The sequence below is a fragment of the Struthio camelus genome, chromosome 4 (genome assembly GCF_040807025.1).
Source record: "Struthio camelus isolate bStrCam1 chromosome 4, bStrCam1.hap1, whole genome shotgun sequence".
NCBI classification, from domain to species: domain Eukaryota; kingdom Metazoa; phylum Chordata; class Aves; order Struthioniformes; family Struthionidae; genus Struthio; species Struthio camelus.
Genome location: NC_090945.1, coordinates 51,197,934 through 51,213,180, shown reverse-complemented (window position 1 = coordinate 51,213,180; position 15,247 = coordinate 51,197,934). Strand labels below are relative to the sequence as shown.

Sequence of the window (15,247 nt, the reverse complement as noted above, 5' to 3'; positions counted from 1 at the left end):
ACCACTTGAGTCAATCTTGTTAGCCTAGCACAAGTCTGCCACCTTAAGTGTTCGGTTTCCCAGGGCCAAGTAGTTAGAAACACTTTTTTCCCAGTGGATGGTTCATGCTGATATGCAGCAAAAGTTAATAGCTTATTGATAACTTTCTTTAGTCTGCCAATGGCTAAAGTAAAGGATGGAGGGGGAAGATCTTAATGACACTCCAAAAATATGGAGGCATGCAGATGGGGATAGGGGAGTGTCCAGGCACGAGTAGACTGTATAAACTGAAAGGTCTCCTGTAAGTGAGTCTGGGTGCTGAAGAGTGGAATAGCGGACGGAGGGAGTGAATTCCATAAAGTGTTGCTAGGTTGTTTGGCTTGTCTTGGGTGAGCAGGCTCAGCTGAGTATGGCACTTTTGAGGACAGGAACGGAAAGCCAGATCCTAGCTCCCTTGAGAGGGTCTCTGTATCTAGATCTAAAGATTCTTAACTGTTCCCCTTAGTCCTGGGAAAGACCCTGGAGGGTCGGGTGTGATTAGAGCATGGACCAAGCAAGTGAGGGGATGGATCAAAGCAGACTGAGAAGCATTGAAACCTCCTGCCTCTTCTGAGGGGACACTTTTGTTGCATATGTTTGTAAATGTGACTTTGTTCTCCCTCTTGACTCTAGTTTTGTCTTAAATACAGAAAATGAGAGTTGATATGAATAAGCAGGTAGTGTTAAAGCTAGGAGTTGCTTAGTCTTGCAGAAAACTTTGTCCTAACCCTGCTTTTTTTGTGCTGATGAGGCAGAAGGTGTAATAAGACATTCTTAAGTGTCTATATCATAGCTTTATCAAAGCTACATAATGTATTTTACTGCTATGTTTATGTTGAGGGTGTCTTAATTTTTATATTACAGGTTGTACAGCTGGTCAAGAAAACGAAAAGTGGTGGTGCGTGAGGGTTTCTTTGTTCGTTACCTAGTCCTAAATCATACTAACTCTTTGGTTACCATAGGAGTTTATAAGAATAAACTTAACTTGCTTATTACATTCTTGTTAGCTGTAGTAGCACGAGAGCCTTTTGAAACAGTAATTCTCTAACTGCCCTGCATGATTTAGGAATGCAATGCACATGCAGGAGACATCATGACAAATGCAGAAAGGAAATCAAATATCTGTTTAAAACTGAGGTGGCTACTGTGGGGCTTGAGGAGGAAAGAGCTAAGCTTGCTCTTACCTGTGACATATGTTATAGTCCCCCTTCCCCCCCCCCCCTTCTAGTTTCATAACATGGTGTATACTAGGATACCTAAAATTAGCTTATTAGCTAAGCATGTTGTTGGAAAGACTTAATTATTGCTTTCATTAAGCTATGTATTTTTAATACCTGAAGAGATAACGTAATTTTATACATAAAAAGCAAGAGCATGGTAATCCTACTGTTGAGTCAGTGACTTTTTTTTTCCCTCCCTCTGCCAAGAACAGATGAAAAGATTTCTGCCCGATACATTCAGTTCTTCTTCTACCTTCCCCTGGTTCAGTTCAACTTGTTGTCTATTTTAGATGCAGTCATTTTATTTTAGTGCGTCACAGTGCAAACAGGTGAAATAAAGGCATCTTGCTCTAGGTGATGCAGTGCCATGCCTTGAGGCCCTGCCGTGAGAGCAGGGGAGAGGGAGGCTTCGAGGTGCCCGCAGGCTGCGGGGCCTTCGAGGGGTCCGTGGCCCTTGCGGAGGTGGAACCCGGTTCCAGCCTAGCGCTGCCCGCACCCTTGCTTCAGCCTGCCCTTTCCCCTTCTGCTAATGCTGTGAAAGCATGGGCCCTTTGGGCTATTTCTGTGGGGTTTTTTTTGAAGGCGGGGCGGGGGGGAGAAGCAAATCCTTGTCCAAATACTGATTAGACTTTTTATAAACTAGACAACTCTCCCGTTACCCAGTTGAATAACTGATTACAACAGCGAAGATTTCAACAGCAGACTCTAGACTTGATTATTCTGCAGAAATGTGAAATCTTAACCTGGCATAGTTGGTTTTAAAGCTAATATGCATGCAACTGCCTGACTGGATTTCACCAACCCACCTCCCTACTATCTTCCGGTACTGCTAGAACACACTGTAACAATATTATTCAAATGTGTTTGGCGTTCTTCAGTGTGTGGTGGGTTTTTTGTTTTTGTTTTTTAACTAACTTTATTGTCCATAGGAAATGGTTTGACCTAAATTTTCTATAGTAAATAACTTGCAGCCCTTTGAGCAAAGGGAACTTAACGCAAATAACCACTGCTGTGTTCGCCCGCCCCCCCCCCCCCCCCCCCCCCGCCCCCGAGCCTATTGTCAGTCCTCCTCCGGTTGTAGGAGGCTGAACTGGTGACATACATCCGTGAGTGCGGCTGCCAGGCGCGAGTTCCCGTGAGGCACAGGGCTGATGGTCGCCCTTCAGCGTGGTGGGGTGATTCGGGGCGGGTTGCAATTGGCCTCTGGGCAGGCTGCCTGCCTGCTGCTCACCTCTAACCTAGTGGGCAGGAGCTGCCGGATTCAGCATGTGATGAACGTCCTGGGAGACCTTGGCTATAGCGGAAAGCACCAGCTGAGCTGACTGCAATGCTTTTTTTCCACGATCTGTTCTTGCTGTGGAATATCCATGTCAGCTAACACAGCGGCACTGGCGAGGAGTAGGCTCCTCTTAGCTTTTTTTTTTTTTTTTCTGTGCAAACGTGACAAATAGAACGTGCTTCCTGTGCTTGTTTACATTGCTGTGTGCTGTTGCGTTAAACATCTTTAGATATTGCTTTATTCTGCTTTATGACCAAAGAGGAACTGTTGGTGTCATGCTGGGAGAAAAAGGAAGCTAGCTAATATAGCGGCGCTATAGAAGGATGTCAGCTGTGATGGCAGCTTTCTGCAGTGAGCTCCTTATACATGATTGAAGGGAGAGTAGAGAAGGCAGAGATGTTATTTTATTGGACTTGAGAGATGAAAAGTCCTGCTTACTGCTATGCTACCACAGAATTAGGATGTTCTTCTGGTGCAGTTCTGTTATGTCAATGCAAGGAAAGCTACGTCTCCCATAGCTCTTCCCTCCTTTCCCTGTTTGACACATACAGTGCAGCTACTCTACAAGTAACTGTTTACATCTGTCAGATGCTGTTCTCCAAAAAGTAAGGCAGAAGTTCTATTCAAATGCAGTGCCTGTTAAAGCAGTATTTAAAACCTGAAGAAACTGGCTCCTGTCAGCCCCAGCATTCTTCTAGAGCTTGTAACTGCTTATTACTTAATTGCATTATGACTGTTTGAAGGTATTGCCTGCTTAATTTCGGGAAAAAATTATTTTGATAGTGAGAAGGTAGTAAGACAAGGTATGTATCACTCTCCCATAACAATAGCACTCTTCCGTAACAATAGCGAATCAAAAGAGAATTTCAGATCTGTATATGTGTAACTTCTCTTATGTCAACAGACTCCAGCATCAGGATAACCACATTAAACTACAATGCAAGCACATGAATTGTTTAGACATCTACGAATGCCAGAACTTGGTGACGTCAGACAGTATGTGCGCACCCTTCCAACAAATACGCTGATGGGTTTCGGTGCCTTTGCAGCTCTCACTACCTACTGGTATGCAACAAGACCTAAAGCACTAAAACCACCATGTGATTTAGCAATGCAGTCTGTGGAAGTAGAGGTAAGTGTCACTTGACTGATGCTGTCATTCATTGTATTTTGAAGCTTTGACATACAGAGAGAGCAACCACTGACTTAGTGTTTCTAAACTTGTGATGTGGTGGGCCCTACTTTTCAGGGCGAGCGTTTCTCTGAAATACATATGAACATGTTTCTTGGCTTTCTGAATTTTTGCCTCTGTTTTGAGGGTTAAGGTCACTGTGGTGGTAACTAGTATGGGAGAAACAGGCTTTGTTCTGAAAAAATTGAGGTTCTGGTCTGACTAGTGGAAAACCTGTGAATGTTAGAATAGACCCAATGTAGTTTTCGCTCCTCAGCAACATGGTTAAGAGATGACCTATTAAGTTAGGTCTTGGGGTTGGAGTATGTATGCTGGAGTTTATTGATTAGGTTAAAATTCTTCTGTTATAATATTTAGCTTACAGCTGACAGATGAGACTCTGTATCAGGTTACAAGCAAGTAGAGAGTACTAACTGTCCTGAAGTGATCCCAGAAAAAGACATAGTAGTCATGCCAAGAGATTCCAACCATAGATGAAGCTGAAGTTAAAGCAGCTACCTGCTGAACTCTGGATATGGTAGCTTAGCTTCTGTTTTATGATTTTGTAGAGATGGTGTTGCAGTGAGGTGATAGTTTTTTAGTAGTGAAGGTAAGGAAGCAGTCAGACTGGGAGGAACTATTGCTTAGAAGCAAATATAGGCAATTGATTACACAGCTAGAGTTTCTTGAACAGCGGTTTTATCAATTCTCTTGTTTGTTATAGAGTCAAGATTTTACTGTTACTTGATTCTTTCAAGAGTGCCTCTGTATTTCTTTGGGGTGGACAACATGTTTTCCTCCTTGAAGGAAGGAGGCAAGTTGAAATAATTGTGATCTTCAAGGGAGATGCTTATAAAATGTAGGAATGAAAGAAGTTGTCACCCTTACCCTGTGTCATGGATTAGTTAAATCTTGGCTCCTTCCAACTGCTTCTTTGAAGGGGAAGGGATTAGAGGAACCTAGCATTACTGTTGATGGTCACTGTAGTTCATTTGTTCTCGTGTACTTGCAGCTGAAGTCTTCTGTTACAGCAGATACTTATATGTGGACAGACCACATCTAGTTTTCCTAAGTCAATGCTATTGAGCACAAAACCAAATGATCTTAATGCCACATTAAGAGTAGATGTAACTACAAACTAATGTAAATAAATGTGGCATAGAGCAGACTGAAATTTACAGTAGGTAAACTTTTGTGAACTTTAACAAACTGGGCTCCCGTCATAGCCACAAAACAGGCAGGTTTTTGGCAATATTTCATGATATTGAAACTGAAGAATAAAGTGTTTAGCTGGCCTGTTCATTCAAAAGTTTATTTAATACTATTTTATTTCTTACCACGCTGGAAAGACCTTCAAGTATATAGTGAGCTCATTGACACTTTCTTAGTATTATAGTGAAAATGTAGCAAGTGATGGTTTGCTGTTAGAATTAAACACAAATATGTTCTGGCAACTTGATAATTGCCAAAGTATCTCTTTTCAAGGACCACGTGTGGTGTAAGGAGAAGAGACTAGCTCTCCTCTCTTTTGGTGAGCTTTCCCAATCCTGACAGCAGCCGTTAAGACAGTATGTGGAAGAGACTTGCAGAGCAGTGTGTTCTGGTGGCTGCATGAAACTATAGTAAAAGTTTTTCAGCCATAGAGAACCTTCCTACTTAGTGTAGGCTTAGGGGGATTTGGGCATTTTTGCATTGGAAGATGATAAAACGGTAGCTTGTACCTAGCTACAGAACGAGTGACAAACACTTGTTTAAGACTGGAGACTCTTGACAGTTTGCAGGCTCACTGCCCTTACCTCTTCAAGCTAAATTAGCTCATTGCTGCTGGATTCTGTGGCTGAAATCATTGTCCCATAGTAGGAGACCACACTGAACTAATTAAAGCATAATAACTGATCCACATTGCACTAATTAACATCAGCAGTCTTGTCCAGTAAGATAGGTAGAGCAGCACTATTTTTTCCTTACCTCTTCAGAGAATGCCTTTTAATAAAGGCTTTACTAATAGTGAAACTCAAATGAAAAACACCTGAACATGTTAGTACATCTCAAACTTTGAGGGTGTACATTGAAATAACCAAAACTTGTCCAGCTTTGTTTCTTGGCAGTTGTGAGATACAGCCCCTGACAATGTAACGTTGTGAACTATACCCAATTGTGATCAAGTCAGAGTATGTCTATTGAAGTAAATTTAAAGCGTGTGCTAAAACTGATACCTTTATAACAGTGAAGAGTGTAATTTGGTGTTTGAGGTTCATTTTTTTTCCCCTAAATGCGCTTGCTTAAGATCTCGCCACATGTACTTTCCATTCTCATAGATTTTACTAAGCTATGATTGTTGCTTCCACAGCAGAAAAATGTCAAACACTGCTTTCAGACAATGTGCTTAACAACTTTTCTGATTAAAGAATGCAATTTAAAAGGACTAGGGGAGTCAGCAGTGTTTTCCAAAGAAGCTCAGCAGAAGGCAATTCTGCTTCTCTACTGTTTTGAATAGCAGAGCTACCTGTTCATTAATGATTTTAATTCTGAATTTTAAATACGGTTCTGCTTAACTCTGGCAATGAGATATATCTGCAGACATTTGACTGCCTCGGCCTCTAACAAAGTCCAACGAAGCCAGTGATTGGAGTAGGGTTTCTAAATGTTCACATGATGAATCTTCAGAACTTCTTATGGGAGGAAAAATATCCTGTGTATTGTTGTTCCATGTTGCTTCCCATCTTTGGAAAGCTTTGATTTGGCAGGTCAGCACCCAGTGACACCTTTTAACCATCACAGAGTGAACATAAAGATTGTACGCTGAGTTGAATGTCAGTTCAGAGAGCTACCAGAAGTATTGGATTACTTCTAAAATAGATGTCACAATTAAAACATGTGGAGTACAGTCTTCAACATATGCATATTACAATCCCATTTCCCTGTAAGAATCCCCAACGTTTTCAAAGCTACCAACCTTTTTTGAGGGGGAAATTTTTATTATTTTTTAGAGGTACCAGTGAGAATCTCTGCTCAAAATTCATTTGAATCCTTTGCCTGTAGGAAGGAAGATAAGATTCATGAATCTTAATTCTTAATAAGTCCAACCAGTGTGAGACTATATTGCCAAGAATTACACTATACTGAATTGTGCGCTATATCGCTAGGAATTTCACCACGTTGCAATAATGCTAACAATAAGGCATTACAGCTATATTTTGCAAAGCTCGGGTGTACCCTTAATCACATCTGTAACTGCAGGCACATCTGGTGCTGTCTGTTTGCAGATTGCTCTTCCAGTTGGTGATAGACGTTTGAACAACTTTGGCTGCATGGTCTTTAAAAAAAAGCAAATACTGCTATTTGGGTCAAGTTTGGCTAGAATATGCGGAAAGATAGCATGTAGATAAAAGCTTGCTTATCTGGATCTTCTAGTGGCATAGGTTTGGATTTATGACTCTGTCTTTTTTTTTTTCCTTCAGAAAAGATAGTCAAATACAGAGACAGCCATTTCACTCATGAAATAACTTTTAAACTTCCTTATGTTCTTTTGATAATTACCAGAACTTGTCTTGTCTTTTTCAAGAATAACTTGGTTAGAGACAGGTGCATGTCTAATCTTAAGTAATCAGTTTTAGCTGTTATGTGCTTACCTAGGGGCTAGGTTGCTTAAAATTATATGGCAGGTTGAGAATTTTAGCTTATACTTCTTGCTGCTCAGAATAAGCCTGCTAGTAACTGAAGCATTGCTTGCCTTCTCAGGAAAACGCTGTTCTCGGGAAAACAGAAATTGGCTCCCTTGCCTCTGGGGCATGGGGGAAACAGCCATACATTTTGACAGTACTGCTGATCTGAAGCAGCCTTTATCAACAAGAAGCAATGTCAGAACCATATCTTGAACAGAAGTAGTTCTTGTTTGTGTTACACGATGCAACCAGGCATTGATGGACTGGGTAATACAGGACTCCTCCATGGAAAAACCTGGCTCCTTTGGATGCTCCTTGTCCAAGCCAATGCAAAGGTCTTCTAGGTCCAGGACTTGCTGCAAAATGGGTCAACTTCTTGCAGCTTCCTGCAATGGCTGCTGTAAGGGGAGGGGGGAAATCCCAGTAACTCAAGCTTGTTCTTAGCACTAATGCAACTTTATCACGTGCCCCCTCCCCACCACCCCCAAACACTTTAAAACCTACAACTGTTTTGAGCACTTGCCTCTGTACTAGGCATATATGTTAGATCCCATTCAAATAACTTCTATGAAACCAGTCGAGCATTCCAGTTCTAGGGTTCAAACATGTAGCGACTGGAGTGACCAGTGCTGTAGCAGTTGCTTTTTCAAGTTTACTGTGAGCAGAACTCTTCCTGCTATTGCACAAATATTCTGGATAAGGACTGTTTGCCCAGACTCTTAAAATCTTGATACTTTTTTCCTAACACTAATAAAAAAATTGGTGGAGTTTAAGTAGTCCTTTCTATTCTAAAGCAAAATGTAGACCAATACCATAATGTTGCCTGGTAGATGACTTCTGATTGGTGGCATTGGCATATTTCACAGCATCTTTAAAGAATAACATTAACTCGTGATGATCTTCACACAAGGAGCTAAGTGGTTTTTCAGTGGAAACTCTTCTTACCGAGCTGTTGGAATTTCAGTTAATTTCTCCTTACTTTGAAAAGAAGAGTTAAGTAAGCAAGAGCATAAGTTGGTTCTGTTTCTTTAACTTGGGAAATAGCTCGGGAGAACTGATTTGGTTTTTGGCTCAGATGTAGTTTGTGCCTCAGGCACTTTTTTTTTTTTTTTTAAAAAAAAAACCACCTACTTTTTGTGGTGCTGAGTAATAGCATATGTAAATAAAACAGTAATTCAGATGAGAGGAAAACAAGCTTATTGACTGTTGTCAAGGAATGGCTTAGAATGTGATATTTCACCTGAAATAGGAATTGTAGCATGTTAAACATGGTACCGATGCATTGCATTATAAAAGTTACCTATGACTGTGGTTGTGAACTACCATAGCATGAGCTTCCTAAGGCTAGTTCCAGAGATGGGAAATCTAGAGGCTGACCTTGGATAAGTTCTGTGAAACAAGTGCGTTAAAACAAGCAACCTTGATTCCCACCCACCCACCCCCCCCCCAGCAGAGACATGTTTTAGTGATCTATTCATTTCCTGTAGAATAGATGTTGATCTTGGAGTACAAGTAGGCTCTTCAGTATTTCTAATATGAATGTTTAGAGGTAGGCTAGTCATTAACTTGTTCTGAGTTGTGTTCTCAGTATATGTTTCTGCTTACTGTCAAAGGAGTGGCAGACAGTGCGTTACGTATATAGAGTTTTGCTAAAACAAGTTAGACTTGTTTTAGCATTAAAATGCCTTTTGTCTTCTCCTCCCACCCCCATGATGAGCCATTAACGTTCTACCTTCTTTCTATGAACAAGTGCAACATGACATCTTCTGCAGATAATTCTTTGGGTATCTGACATATACACTAATGGGTAGCTCTCTGGTCTTGGGAGGTACTTTAAAAACACTGCTGAGCATATGCCTGGGAAGAGCATATGATTGCCTATGAATAGGCTTTGTGCAGTTATCTGCAAGCAATATCAATTACCACCATAGATTGAGTTAGTCCAAGTTTTGGCAATGTAAAAAAAACCCAGGCGTTGACTCCAGCCACTGATTCAGATAGTCTTCTGTGATGTTTACAGGGGACCCACTGCTTGACCAGCTATATTCTCCCTGCAAGCAATATTTTGTAGGCACCTGTCTGTCATCTGAGCAGAACTAATGAACATTACAGAATCACAGAATCGTTTAGGTTGGAAGGGACCTCTGGAGATCATCTAGTCCAACCTCCCTGCTCAAGCAGGGTCACCTAGAGCATATTGCCCAGGATCACATCCAGACGGGTTTTGAATATCTCCAGCGAAGGAGACTCCACTACCTCTCTGGGCAACCTGTTCCAATGCTCTGTCACCCTCACAGTGAAGAAGTTTTTTCTCAGGTTCAGATGGAACTTCCTGTGGTTCAGTTTCTGCCCCTTGCCTCTTGTCCTGTTGCTGGGCACCACGGAGAAGAGGCTGGCCTCATCCTCTTGACACTCCCCCTTCAGATACTTGTACACGTTGATGAGATTCCCTCTCAATCTTCTCTTCTCCAGGCTGAACAGGCCCAGCTCTTGCAGTCTTTCCTCATAGGAGAGGTGCTCCAGCCCTCTAATCATCTTGGTAGCCCTCCGCTGGACTCCCTCCAGCAGTGCCATGTCTCTCTTGTACTGGGGAGCCCAGAACTGGACACATTGCCTAGTTATACTTCCTGCTCTTTTGTCCCGAGGGTGTCCTGGCTGAAGGTGGAGGGAGTTGGAAAGCTTGATGGAATTATGCTGCAGTAATGGATTAAAACGTTTCTTAAGTGAAAAATTCTCTATCTAGTAAGGAGTGTCCGAGGGCGTTACGCAGTCATCAGGCTTGATCTGTGCCATCGTATGTAGCCAAGGACAGGATTTTTTGCCTGACAGGTTTTTAGAAATGTAAGGAGCAACTCAGCCCCTTTTTTAACCTCATACGTTCTAGGAAACCTTGCAGGGCTTTTCCTGCTCCTGTGGTAAAAAGAATCCAAGATCTTTAAAGCAGAATTTTCTAAGGCTCATAATGCAATATTTCAGATTGGATTTTTTTTCAATATATTTCAGTAATTCCCTGTTGATCTTTAACAAACAGATGTCTAACCCTTCTGTTTGTTTTTATGTAGGGTGATGAGCATGCTCGAAGGTCCTCTCTCCTTAACAGTGATGAACTGTTGGTTTACTACTATGATGATGTGAGAACAGTTTATGATATCTTCCAAAGGGGTGTGCATGTATCAAGTAAGTTTAAAGATGAATTTTTCTACATTATGTTAAGAACTAAAGGTCTGGACTCTTTTGAAATGCAGTTGAGGGGGGGGAATATGTGATGTCTACCTAGCAATAAGAAAATGCATTGGGTGTGGCCTTTCTTGAAGGCAAACTTAATCGTGACCTATTGTGAAGCAAGGATGTGTGAATAGTCTGTGCTGTGCTGCATAGTCAGAACTAAACCTGGCTGCCTCCATGTCCTTCCCCTGCTTCCATTCTGGTGTTGCTCCTCTCTCCTTCCCTTCCTCCCTTTCCCTTAACCCCTAAAATAGTTTGGTTTCTGAAGGTGTCTGCAAAGAATTCACAGGCTGTCAGCTTAACATTGGCAAGAGTGTAGTTAGTGTGGTGCCAGGACAGAGAAAGCGGGCTTTACACCCTGACTAACTTTTGATTGCCATTTGTAGATAATGGTCCCTGTCTGGGCTTTAGAAAGCCAAACCAGCCATATGAGTGGATCTCCTATAAAGAGGTAAGTAGCCTTTTTAGCTTACTGCTAGATCTACTTCTGCATCCTGTGTGACCATTGATACAACATCCAGTGATGTGATATAACAGCTACAAATAATTAAGACTTGTTTTAAAGTAGTATCTTAAGCTGCTTTTACAATGTCAAAATATTGTAGAAAGATACTAGTTCTTGTTGGAATACTCTAAAAGAACAGCATTAAAAAGTTTGCAAATTGGGGAGGAAAAAGTGCACTTCTTGTGCTTACTTAGCTTATTCATTCACTCTTATATTTCTGAATGTTTTGAGGGTATCTTGGAAGCTGTTAGCATCTCTGTTGCTGTGAATTGTTTAGAACTTGTACGCTGCCTCTGAAGGGCTGCAGCTTTCAAGTAGTGTTCAGGGTTAGGGCTTGAACTGCTGCTACCATAGTCGCTTGTTTCTGAGACCAGTTTTACGCTGGGAAAGTCCTATCTACGAATCTTATCCGTGCTTTTTGATGGTTTATCTCCTTACTGATGAATGGTAGTTTTATAGTGTACACAGACAGGCTTTTAATTAGTAGCAGTGCTTTCTGTTCACTGAAAATAGATCTTTATGCAGATTGTTTTTAACAGCTGTGTACTTTCAGATCATTCCTGATTAAATCAGGAGATGCCTTCAAACTTATATAAACCTTGCTTTGTGTGTATGATTAGGGTCATTTAAAAACCTCTTGTAAGTTGCAGAACTCACTTCTTCTAGCAAAATCACCTTGGTGTTTGTTAGATACAACCTTTCTTTAATAGAGCTTCTTTTGTACAAGATGTTACTAACAGGGATTCGGATCATGTGCTATATGGAAAGAGAAATGGGATAATTGCCTTCCCAGAACCATTGTTTGCAGAATTAACTGGGTTTTGCCTTTTTTTAAGGGCTTTTGCTTGGAATCTCCCAGGTCCTCACAGGCACTAGGAGTTCAGTGCTTCCCAGAAGAGTGAGGCAGAAGCATGACATATGTAGCATTTACAATTGTTGAGCAGAAATATAAAGTTGAATCATTCCAGGGTCATTTCTGGGGTTTAACACAAATGCAGTAAAACAGCCTTTTTCTCTGCTTGTCAGCTTCAAATACCATCTTATGCTTTCAAGTCCAATTGGATTAGGTGTCTCTTCTGATGTATATTGGGTGCAAGTGTTATATCTAAAATCAATGCAGTGTAATAGCATTGCAATGTTTATCAAAGTCACGGAGGGCACCAAAGAGTCAAGAGAACCTATCTGTCTACTTCATATTGGTTATTGTGATGGGGGGTATTGTGAGGGTTGTGTGTTTTGTATGTGTTTTTTTTTTTTTTTTGTGGGGTGGGTTTTTTGGGTTTTTTTGGTTTTTTTTTAGTTGCATGTGAGACTTATGGTAAAATAATGTTCTGGGTGGGGTGTACTAATGAGCTTGCTTTTTTTTTTTTTTTTGACTTTTTTTAGGCTTTAGACAGAGCAGAGTGTGTGGGTTCAGCATTACTTCACCGAGGCTTCAAACCGTCTCAAGTTCAGTATATAGGAATCTTTGCACAGAACAGACCAGAGGTAATTTAAGTGAGGGAATTTGTACTAGTGATCTAGCTACTATTGAAATGGTCCAGTTTTCTTTTAAATCTACTGCTTTTTGGCAGTGTACCAAGCTTCCCTAGCAAGCAAAATATTTGGGATTGGGAAAGAGATGATGGCCAGTGTCCCTAGGCCCACAAGACATACACATGGCATCATTAGCTGAGAACCAAAATTGACAATTAACACAACAGTTAGTCTTATATGCTTTTTTTTTCCTCTCACAGAGCTGCATGCAGAGCAATAAAAGAACCAGAAAACCTAAAAGAGCTTAGCTTTTGTCCCCTCCCCTTTCCGGCTTATAAAGTCCTGCCTAATAGGAAGTGAATGTGGTATTTATTTGATTGACTGTAATCCACACTCACTTTCTCTTAAAATGTGGCATTGACATATTTCGTAATTGAAATTTGGTTGAAAGTCTTTGCTTAACAAGCACTAATAGGAAGAGTCTTTATGGTTTCATAGAATCTTTCCTTCCAAATAGCCTTGCATTACACAGGAATAAACTCTGTGCTGTGATGTATCCAGAGTTTCTATTCATGGTGTTCGGGTACAGACCAACACTTTATTGGTTCCTTACAGCTTCTTTGTACAGTCAAACTTACTAGCTTGGGGTCCTTTTCTGCAGTGGAAGCAAGTCCTGGGTACTTCTTCCAAAGAGTGTATATGATGAGTGTGTATCCAGTAACTCAAGGTTAGTTCCAATAATGTTAAGTTGCGTGAAGATGTTTAAACACCTCAAAAACCGAAGAAACACTTGATGGTGACCAAATACTTGAACAGATGGAAAATGACTGAAGGTAATACTCGTATTGCCACCAAAAAGGCCGTAAAGGCCAAGATTCTGGGAGGGAGAGCTGACAATGAAGGCAAAAATTAAAAACTAATTGAAAGTTAATAACTGAGAGCTGAAAGAAGGCTAAAGAACATGACATAATTCAGCAACGTCATCTGACAAAGCAAAATCAGGTTACAAACCTCAAACTAGATTGATTAGCTAGTGTTTCTCCATCTTAACTCAGGAGTGGTTCTTGCTAGCTGTTACTTAAAAGCAGTATGAACTACTGAGTAAACGTTTCTGTTCTCTGGGCTAGACTATTAAATCTAGTAGGACTGAACTTCTCTAAGCACATGCTTAGTAGTTTGAATTGGTCCTACCTTAATTAAGCTAGTTCCAATCCAAACCTCGATCTTAATAGAGGAGAATAGTTCTTATAGTACGTTTTAGACAAAACTTCCTTCTTGAAAGACCCTAACTAGTTTCCGTTATCTGGAGCCATGTCAAATGTTTGCACAGTTAAAATCTGTATCAGTGTCTCAATGTGGGACAACAGTTTGCTGTTGGCTCTCTTGATTTCAGTTTGTCACCAACCCTTCCCTGCTGACGTTTTAAATTCAACTGTGTGGCAAATGACATGACCAGTCTTCTCTGCACCTCCCAACAAACCACAAACTGACACAAAAAACCCCCTATCCCTAGCCTGGTACAGATGAAGAAAATATTTTTCCAGACTCTTAAATTTGTGTTAATTTGCTGCTTGGGTTTTCCCTCTGGTGTTCTGGTTCTAACAGCTACAGTTATTTCTGTAATAAAAAAGATAGGACATCTCCAACAAGGAAGCTCTTAGAATTGAAGAGTCTAATGCCTTATCATTTATCTCCTGTGCTATAACTATATAAACAGGAGTAAAAAAGAAAGAGGTCAGATGTTGATGTCCTGCCAGGTTGAACTGTTGTTCTATAGACCTTTGGGTGCAAAGGGAAACTAATTGGCTGTTCCCCCCCCCCCCCCCCCCCCGAGATTTATTTCTTTATTTCAAAAGATTAAATCTTTGATTCTTGAGTTAAGTGGATTTTCTGAAGGGAGAGCATCACAGGGTGGTCTCCTCATGGATCAGAGGCATAATGTGCATGAGTTGCCTGGCTCCAGCAAGCTTTGACTTGGATCAGTAACAAGCTGGAATGACTTGGTTAAGCCAGCAATTTTAAGTCTGGGGTTTTCCCTGTCAAAAACGAGTGAATGAGTGTTGTGACAACCTTAACATAATCGCTAATCCAGACGGGAGTTCATGTGTGTGAAGATCTTTGTGATGTGATTCATATTCATCAGTTCAGGGAACAACTACTGGGGAAAATCCCTAAAGGGGAAAATCCTAGCATGTTACTTGCTTAAATGTTCATTTTTAAAAAACAAATTTGGACTTATAAATAATAATGACTTTCTCTTTGAGTAACTGGAAAACAGATGATCTCTTCTGCAAGCAAGGAATCTCTGTTTTGGGATGAAAAACAAGACAGCTAAGTAGTTTCTCTTAACAGAAGATGAGAGCCACTTTAAAGAGCAAATCAAAATGTTCAGACTGTTTGTATACTACTAGATACTCCCTTGGGCTTTGAGGGGAAGAGCTCAAATGTTGAGATTTACTATTTGTTTTTAAATGCTGTTTTAACTTTTGGAGCTTACCTGGAAGAAAAATCTCTTGATAGTCCAGAAGATGAAGATGGCTGTTGTATAACTTGTAATCCACGATTCTTAATTAGAGAGTGGGAAGCTCTGCCACTGTGTGCTGCTTCTGAAGTCGGCTGTAACAGACACCCTGTTAGAATAGCTACTAGACTTCAGGCTGCTGAACAGTGATATGGCTGCCCCTCCTG

The 15,247-nt window shown here is 40.8% G+C and overlaps 1 protein-coding gene across 19 annotated transcripts in view; it reads left to right on the top strand.

Moving 5' to 3' along the window:
- The window catches only part of ACSL1 (acyl-CoA synthetase long chain family member 1), an 82,800-nt gene that overhangs the window by 45,755 nt on the left and 21,798 nt on the right, over positions 1–15,247 (top strand). For 17 of the 19 annotated variants that reach the window (XM_068942661.1, XM_068942651.1, XM_068942656.1 and 14 more), the window contains 4 exons: positions 3,422–3,649; positions 10,416–10,530; positions 10,965–11,029; positions 12,470–12,571. In XM_068942661.1, the coding sequence (XP_068798762.1) occupies positions 3,455–3,649; positions 10,416–10,530; positions 10,965–11,029; positions 12,470–12,571 (477 nt within the window). In that variant the 5' untranslated portion in view covers positions 3,422–3,454. Of the gene's footprint in view, positions 1–2,336; positions 3,321–3,421; positions 3,650–10,415; positions 10,531–10,964; positions 11,030–12,469; positions 12,572–15,247 lie in introns of those variants that run through there. The other 2 variants (XM_068942658.1, XM_068942647.1) reach the window with 2 other exon arrangements.